At 44.7% G+C, this 9,048-nt stretch overlaps 1 protein-coding gene across 1 annotated transcript; it reads right to left on the bottom strand.

Annotated features, from left to right (window-relative positions):
- Positions 1-802: 802 nt before the first annotated feature.
- Positions 803-8,762, bottom strand: LOC144395257 (ras association domain-containing protein 3-like). The gene is made up of 5 exons (XM_078098119.1): positions 8,614-8,762; positions 7,917-8,090; positions 5,459-5,546; positions 4,227-4,339; positions 803-4,117 (listed from the first exon to the last, which is right to left on the bottom strand). The coding sequence occupies exons 1-5, from the start codon at positions 8,644-8,646 to the stop codon at positions 3,953-3,955; spliced, it is 573 nt and encodes a 190-aa protein (XP_077954245.1). The 5' UTR covers positions 8,647-8,762; the 3' UTR covers positions 803-3,952.
- Between the last annotated feature and the right edge of the window lie 286 nt (positions 8,763-9,048).

The raw sequence follows: 9,048 nt of genomic DNA, 5'->3' as shown, positions 1-9,048 counted from the left end.
AGGACGGACTCCATGATGGCCGTGTAGAAGTGGACCATCATCGTCTTTGGCAGGTTGAATTTCTTCAGCTGCCTCAGGAAGAACAACCTCTGCTGAGCCTTCTTGGTGATGGAGCTGATGTTCTGCTCCCACTTGAGGTCCTGGGTGATGATGGAGCCCAGGAAACGGAAGGAATCCACAGCGGTGCTGATGGTCCGAGAGGCTGAGACATGTTTCCCAGCTTCACGTGCTGCTTCCTGTCAGACAGGTGGAGTTTGTCCTGCAGCAGAGGCGGGATGATGTGTTGAAGGCAGAGCTGAAGTCCACAAACAGGATCCTGGCGTAGGTCCTGGGGAGTCCAGATGCTGGAGGATGTAGTGGAGGGCCATGTTGACAGCAGGGGGTCCAGGAGGGGGTCCAGAAGGGTCTTCAGGTGGGACAGGACTAGCCGTTCAAAAGACTTCAGGGCGACGGGCCTGTAGTCATTGAGTCAGCCAAGTCTGCCAATTCTCTGAATTCTGTCTTGATCTTTTTGGGGATTACAGGGAAGCAACTAAAAACTTTTCATTATCTGTTAATCCGTTTTCTACTGTATAAAATGTCAGCAAATAAGAAAATGTAATTCTCTGATTTAAAGTTGATGTCTTTAAAAATGTTTCGTGGGGTTTAAAACACAACACGAATAGTATAAAATAAAGAAATGTAACAGATTCTCCTAATTCCCCAAAAGAAACGAGGATTATACACTAATCCTTCAACTCCGATTATGCATAATAAAGTAACCATATTTAAGTTGAAAGTTGAAAGAAAAACATACAAGGAGGAGAATTTATTTGGTATTAATTCCACCTTTAATAGACGCCGCCTCGCGTGGCTCAAAGGCCACATTCTGGCAACAAACAGAAAAATAAAAACCTGCCATGTGATTCTCTGTTGAAACAAAAAACAGCATATTTGGAACAAAACACAAGGAGCGTGTCAGTAAACGGCAGGAGAACGACACACAGATGTTTGGCATTTATTGTACAGATGTACGTAAAGTCCCTTCAGTGGCTTTCTGGAGCTTTCGATCGTATCAAAGCGTCATGTGACCACAGGTTGATTTTCTACCCGGTGAAGATCGTGTCATGTGATCAAAAGCTCCACGAAGTATCAAAGCGCACTGAAAGCTCTGCAAAATAATAAGTAAGTACACCTCGAGGATTAAACACCATGGAAACAGAAATACTCAAATCTGCCTTAATAACGTTATTAAAACTGGTGCTTTGTATTTATCTGCTGGTTTAATAATTAATTTATCATCACTTTGTTTGAGAAGTTAAGAGAAGAGAACTTAAGAGAAGAGCTCAACAACATCTTGCTAAATAAGATTATAGCGTGTTAGATGTTAAGAGTCTGATGGCGGCAGGAGACCAAAATAAAATAAAAAACTGTCTTCCCTGAATTCAAAGTTAAAGTGCCCGAAAATAATCGATACGACTCATCTGGATTTAACAGCTAAGGTTGTTTATCAGATAGACAAACAACAACAACAACATGGCTTTAAGATGATTAAACTGTTTCCATGCGGACTTTCGTAACATGTTTAAACTATATTATAGGGAAGCAAAAATAGGTCAAAATATTTTGAGTTTTACAAGGGACTGAATATCTAATTTATGTGAATTATTTGAAATATTCAGTAGTTTGATTCCAGTTTTATTCATTATTGGCAACTAACTAATTTTAAGTTTTAAACATCATTTAGTTTTTCTTACACCCTGAAATTTATATATAAGTTCTTTGAGAAATCAATAACTGGGAAAAACCAAGAGGGAATTTAATCAACAAAAGAAATTAAGATGTAATTCAGTGGATTTATTATCGCACCATAAAGTTAACGTACAGGTAAAGGTTCTTACATTTCCCATAATGCAACGGTTACGTTTTCAATTTGACCCCAAATGCGACATCCAGTCACATTATACAATATTATATTTACAAGTATATCTCCTCCCGATGGGTAAAACTGAAATTTACCGTCACAATTAGACATTCAGCTGCCTGAAAGATTCAAATTTTTGGACCATTTTAGTGTTTGCTTCCCCAGCGTAAACCCAGTGTTTGATACAAGAAGACGACGGGTTAAAACCCCTTCAGATAAAACTATATATGGTTTTCCCTCCACTGGGAAAAGGCCTCTAATAAATGTTCTGCTCCAGGCAACACCACAAAAATATCTTTGGTTCTAAGAAAATAACAATAGTTTGACACGGAAGTAAGTAGCTGCAGTTTCTGTCCACTAGGCGGCGCCGTTGTACTTCATTCAGTACCTGCAGCGCAAAAAGCGTTTTTTGACTATTGATTATTTTCGTGAATCTGATTGGTCGTTTGTGAAAGTGATTATCTTCGTTTTCTCAAACATGTTTTTTTGCTTTCTCGATCACCAGAAATAAACTGAATTTTCTACAAAACTAAACGTAAAAAAGGAGCCTCTTTGGTCTCAAAGCCATAAACGATAAGCTGAATTCACTAAAGACAACATTGCATAGATATATTTAAGGCAGCGATCAACTTTTCAAAACCTTTCATGAACCTTTACTGCACAAAAGACCTCCATTTTTGTGCAGAGCTCTGTGTGTAACGTCCGTCCTTCCTTCCTTCCTTCCTTTCCTCTTCAATATTTCCCCTTTCAGACCTCCTGTGGTTTACAGGATCCCATCGTCTCCCCTTCTTCCTCCATCTAACGTCTCCTCTTCCACTTCCTCTCCGTCACCTTCCAGAAACCTGTCGAGTTTCCCTCCGCCCTCATGTGGCCACGCGGGGTCAGAGGTCACGACTAATCGAACCAGACCAAACGTCCTCCCGAGCTCACCGCTGTCTTTTTTTATTACGACGTTCTTTAATGGAGTCTGTAGTGTGCCAATAAGAACTTATCCAACTGAAGTGAGCAGTGAATCGTTTTATTGTGACGGCCAATTAAAAGTAATGTTCCATTTCATTTCTTATAAAGAAAATGAGCGTTGGTCCAATTTTGTTGCTGTTTTTCTTTCAACTTGTTGTAAATGAATGATTGGCAAGTAATGAACTGATTAATTACAAAATAAAAAAAAATAAAAGAGCAGGTTCATTAGTAAAGGAAAAATCTTAAAGGTCTTTTAATGGTAAAGTATTTGGTTATAGTTACTCAATTAAGCCGATTAAAGAAACAAAAACCTCATTATTGATGGATTATATGCATGAGTGTGTTTTATTTAAACACATCTGTTATTATAATTGTTTGCTTTTCCCGCTCTGTTAAAATAATAATTAAAAAAATGACAGTAAACATAGAACCAAACTGAATCAACCAGCAAAAGTAAATAAACATTATTCCTACGGCACACTCGAGACTCCACATAAGAATATAAATACCCTCCAATCGAGACTTCCAGTGTATCCTCTAAATGTTTCCTTTTCCTTCCACCTTCACGCAGCTTCAGCTGTTTTTAATGCTCATGTTGTGTCTTTTCCTCCAGTAGATAAACTCTGCTTCTGTACAAAAAAAAAAAACTAAAAATAAGACTTTTGTTTCTTTCAACAAATCATAAAAAGCTTCAACCATATAAATTAAGAAAAAAAATATGTACAGACCTTTAAAACAGAAAAATTAAATAAACCTCTGACTCAACACGTGGCCTTGAGTCCTTAAAAGGAATTAGATAAACTATGTGACAGCAGGACCGAGAGGAGGAAGAGGAGGAAGAGGAGGTTTGGCACGGTGAAGTGAATCTTTGGTGAGATCGGGCAGCACTTTGAGGTCTTTAATCCGGGTTTCGTCTCCCGTCGCTCGCTGTCCCGTCAGTTTATCGTTCCCTCACTTCCTCCCTCCGAGCGCCGGATCCTCACCTCGCGTCAAAAAAGTACACTTCTCCTCCTCTGAGGTGAGAATTACAAAAAAAATAAAAGGTTCTCCCTCCTCGCCGCGGTCCTGTTCGACGGAAGGCTCCTCCCCTCAGAGGCTCCTCCCCTCAGAGGCTCCTCTGACCTCGCTCAGCGCCTCCTGCAGTCTGAGGCGATACGCATCGTAGCGCCGCTTCACCGCCTCCCTTTGCTCCGCCTCCTCCTTGTCGAGGATCCGCAGGAAGTTGCGCAGCTCGGGGATGGAGAACGCGTCCCACTGAAACGAGGGGCAGCGTCACTTCAACCACGAACAACAAATAATAATAATAATAATAATAATAATAGGAACATTGCATCACAGAAGGGAGGCGGAGCTAAAGCGTTACCATGACTTCGCCATGCTGTTCCCTCAGGACGAAGCTGAGCGTGTCTCCGTCGGGTCCCGCCACCAGACGGAGGAACAGCGGCTGCTCGTCATCCGCCAGCTTACACACATACACTGGAGGACACACACACACACACAGATTAATGTGGGCTGCGGTCGCTGCAGATGGATTTGATGTGTGTGTGTGTGTGTGTGTGTGTGTGTGTAAACACGTAAGGCAGAAGATGAAATGGTGAGTGTGACCTCAGTAATTGAGAAAAAGGGAGAGTGAGAGAAAGAGACGGCGTTGTTGAAACGATCGCCGGCCCTTTAAGGCGACCCACACACCGATAGTCTGAAAAATGTTAATTACATTAAAAGAAATACGATTCACCAACAACTATAAATGGTTCAAAGAGAAAAAACACAGAATTTACTTAATCGGAATCAAGTGTCAAACAAGTTAGGTGAAAACCTGACATACATACAAACATACCTTACTTACAAAAGCCTGTTTAGCTTAGCTTAGCTTAGCATAGACACTGAAAACAGGGGGACCAGCTAGCATGGCTAAGTTACAGCGTTTTATGCACCTTTAAAGCTCGGTTATCCGGAGTAATAACTGAAAAGCTTTTGGGGTTTTATTTGAACGAGTGTTCCTTTAAGAGAGCAAAGTCACGTCCACAGCGACCTCCTTTCTACTCCCGTGTGTTTGCTCCTAAATCTGAAGGACGCTTGCAGACTTGTTTTTATACGAGAAGCTCGGGTGCAAAACATGTCAGACGTCCGTCTCCACTACGTCTCCTACTAGCGGCCTCACGGAGCGTCTCCAGTGAGACGACAACAGAGCCGACGGTTAAAGCAAAGCTCGCTGGAACCGCAACAGTGTGAAATGTTTGACTTCAAACTAGATTAAAAAAAAAAAAAACGTGTTATTAAAACCATTAACCATCTTTTTCTTTACTTGCAGAGCTGAAGATAATATTTGAAACCCGGCAACAGCTGCTGGTGTGTGTGTGTGCGTCTGTGTATATTACATGCGTGGGCATTGCCCACATTGTGTATCAACATTAGGGCGAGGCATTCAGAAACACACACAACCACACACACGCCTCAAGAGCATGTCAGTGCCGAAGCATCTGATACCGAGCTCGGCATGAGTGGCATGAAACACACTGTCTCCAGCTATGTCTCTCTCTCTCACACACACACACACACACACACACACACACACACACAGGGCTCCAGTCTTACCCTGGTCCTCCCTGCGGTAGCGTTTGTACAAGCCGTATTTAGCCGGGTTGTCTGCGACGGTGAACTTGTTCAGCAGGGCGACGATCACCTGAACACACACACACACACACACACACACACACACACACACACACACACACACACACACACACACACACACACACACAGACACACAGACACACAGACAGACAGACAGACAGACAGACAGACAGACAGACAGACAGACAGACAGACAGACAGACAGACAGACAGACAGACAGACAGACAGACAGACAGACAGACAGACAGACAGACAGACAGACAGACAGACAGACAGACAGACAGACAGACAGACAGACAGACAGACAGACAGACAGACAGACAGACAGACAGACAGACAGACAGACAGACAGACAGACAGACAGACAGACAGACAGACAGACAGACAGACAGACAGACAGACAGACAGACAGACAGACAGACAGACAGACAGACAGACAGACAGACAGACAGACAGACAGACAGACAGACAGACAGACAGACAGACAGACAGACAGACAGACAGACAGACAGACAGACAGACAGACAGACAGACAGACAGACAGACAGACAGACAGACAGACAGACAGACAGACAGACAGACAGACAGACAGACAGACAGACAGACAGACAGACAGACAGACAGACAGACAGACAGACAGACAGACAGACAGACAGACAGACAGACAGACAGACAGACAGACAGACAGACAGACAGACAGACAGACAGACAGACAGACAGACAGACAGACAGACAGACAGACAGACAGACAGACAGACAGACAGACAGACAGACAGACAGACAGACAGACAGACAGACAGACAGACAGACAGACAGACAGACAGACAGACAGACAGACAGACAGACAGACAGACAGACAGACAGACAGACAGACAGACAGACAGACAGACAGACAGACAGACAGACAGACAGACAGACAGACAGACAGACAGACAGACAGACAGACAGACAGACAGACAGACAGACAGACAGACAGACAGACAGACAGACAGACAGACAGACAGACAGACAGACAGACAGACAGACAGACAGACAGACAGACAGACAGACAGACAGACAGACAGACAGACAGACAGACAGACAGACAGACAGACAGACAGACAGACAGACAGACAGACAGACAGACAGACAGACAGACAGACAGACAGACAGACAGACAGACAGACAGACAGACAGACAGACAGACAGACAGACAGACAGACAGACAGACAGACAGACAGACAGACAGACAGACAGACAGACAGACAGACAGACAGACAGACAGACAGACAGACAGACAGACAGACAGACAGACAGACAGACAGACAGACAGACAGACAGACAGACAGACAGACAGACAGACAGACAGACAGACAGACAGACAGACAGACAGACAGACAGACAGACAGACAGACAGACAGACAGACAGACAGACAGACAGACAGACAGACAGACAGACAGACAGACAGACAGACAGACAGACAGACAGACAGACAGACAGACAGACAGACAGACAGACAGACAGACAGACAGACAGACAGACAGACAGACAGACAGACAGACAGACAGACAGACAGACAGACAGACAGACAGACAGACAGACAGACAGACAGACAGACAGACAGACAGACAGACAGACAGACAGACAGACAGACAGACAGACAGACAGACAGACAGACAGACAGACAGACAGACAGACAGACAGACAGACAGACAGACAGACAGACAGACAGACAGACAGACAGACAGACAGACAGACAGACAGACAGACAGACAGACAGACAGACAGACAGACAGACAGACAGACAGACAGACAGACAGACAGACAGACAGACAGACAGACAGACAGACAGACAGACAGACAGACAGACAGACAGACAGACAGACAGACAGACAGACAGACAGACAGACAGACAGACAGACAGACAGACAGACAGACAGACAGACAGACAGACAGACAGACAGACAGACAGACAGACAGACAGACAGACAGACAGACAGACAGACAGACAGACAGACAGACAGACAGACAGACAGACAGACAGACAGACAGACAGACAGACAGACAGACAGACAGACAGACAGACAGACAGACAGACAGACAGACAGACAGACAGACAGACACACACACACACACACACACACACACACACACACACACACACACACACACACACACACACACACACACACACACACACACACACACACACACACACACACACACACACATTAGCCAATATTCGTATTCAATACTCTCATCAACACCCGTCGGCCAATCAGCAACAAGATACTGGGATTCGGTCTCTATCGGTTCCATCATCCATCAACACAGAAAACTGAACCAAAATTTAATAAACCTTCAACATCTGTTACACATCTGTCACCAGGCCCTAATGAAGCCGCGCCGACGTGTGTGTGTGTGTGTGTGAGAGCCACCTGTTTGACTGTGTTATTGGAGCTGATGTGGAGGGTGTTGGTGACTCCTCTGGGCAGATAGAAGGCCTCCTCCACCCGACCTCCACCGGCACCCTTCTGACCCCCCCGCACCGTCACCGGCCTCCTCAGATCCATCTGGACTTTGATGAAACCAGTGTACACACCAGTGGGACTCTGGGAGGGAGAGACGGGGCATCCAGGAGATACGGTTATTAGAATATTGAGAAGACGTGTCCTTAAGATGAATCCTTCACAGTGACCAGTGCTCCCAATAAGCCCAGTGGGCAGCACAGATGGCCTCAGAGGGAGGAAGAGCTTCTTAATCTCATTACTCCATGTGGAGCCGGGAGGAGATCAGGAGCATGCACACGCACACAAAGACACACACAGACACACACAAAATAGATAAGATGACAAAGAGAAACTCAGAGGACAGAATGACAAAGGAGCTTCACACAGCGATGAGATGAGCAATGAGATATGAGCGAGGTGGAGGAACCGGCCTCCTGAAGACGAGACGCTCTCAAAGTCCACAGGGGCCCGAGAGGAGCTGAGGAGCTGCTGCATGGGGCCGAGGGGAGGACAATAGCAGGAAGAAGATCTCCTCCGAAGAGGGCTGAGGAATGCCGACGTCACTGGAAAGCCTGCAGGGCAGCTGTGTGTGTGTGTGTGTGTGTGTGTGTGTGTGCGCGCTCACCAGAGTCATCTTGAGGAGGTCTCTAGTCAGCATGTTGTACTGGTCGATCTTCTGGCCGATTTCCTCCCTGCTGAACTCCGTCCGAAGCTCCCGGTCCTTCTCCACATCCTGAGGAGGACGCAGGAGGAAAAGGGTTTAAAGTTTAAAACCAGATAAAAACACCACAGCTCACAGCAGCAGAGAAGAGCTCACAAGTTTATTGGAAATAAGTCCTAAAAAAAAAAAACCTCACAAAACGTACAACGTTTTCTAAATGTACTAATCTACTAAATATACAAAATAGAAGAAAATAAATTAGAGGAATATAGAATTAAAAAAATATATATAAATACAATAAAAAATAAAGTGCACTCTTATTGTGCGCACTAATCATTCTGGCTCTGTGTGTGTATGTGTGTGTGTGTGTGTGCGCGCCATTCGGCCATTAACAAATAG

Source organism: Gasterosteus aculeatus, unplaced genomic scaffold, assembly GCF_964276395.1.
Source record: "Gasterosteus aculeatus unplaced genomic scaffold, fGasAcu3.hap1.1 HAP1_SCAFFOLD_128, whole genome shotgun sequence".
Taxonomy (NCBI): domain Eukaryota; kingdom Metazoa; phylum Chordata; class Actinopteri; order Perciformes; family Gasterosteidae; genus Gasterosteus; species Gasterosteus aculeatus.
Note: the sequence above shows the minus strand (reverse complement) of the source record. Positions and strands in the feature narration are given on the sequence as shown.

Coding starts and splice junctions, on each gene's coding strand:
- LOC144395257 (XM_078098119.1), bottom strand. CDS start 8,646: ATGCTGACTAGAGACCTCCTCAAGATGACTCTG. Junction 8,091..8,613: donor ACCTCCTCAAGATGACTCTG/GTGAGCGCGCAC, acceptor TCTCCCTCCCAG/AGTCCCACTGGTGTGTACAC. Junction 4,118..4,226: donor AACAGCATGGCGAAGTCATG/GTAACGCTTTAG, acceptor CCCTCGTTTCAG/TGGGACGCGTTCTCCATCCC.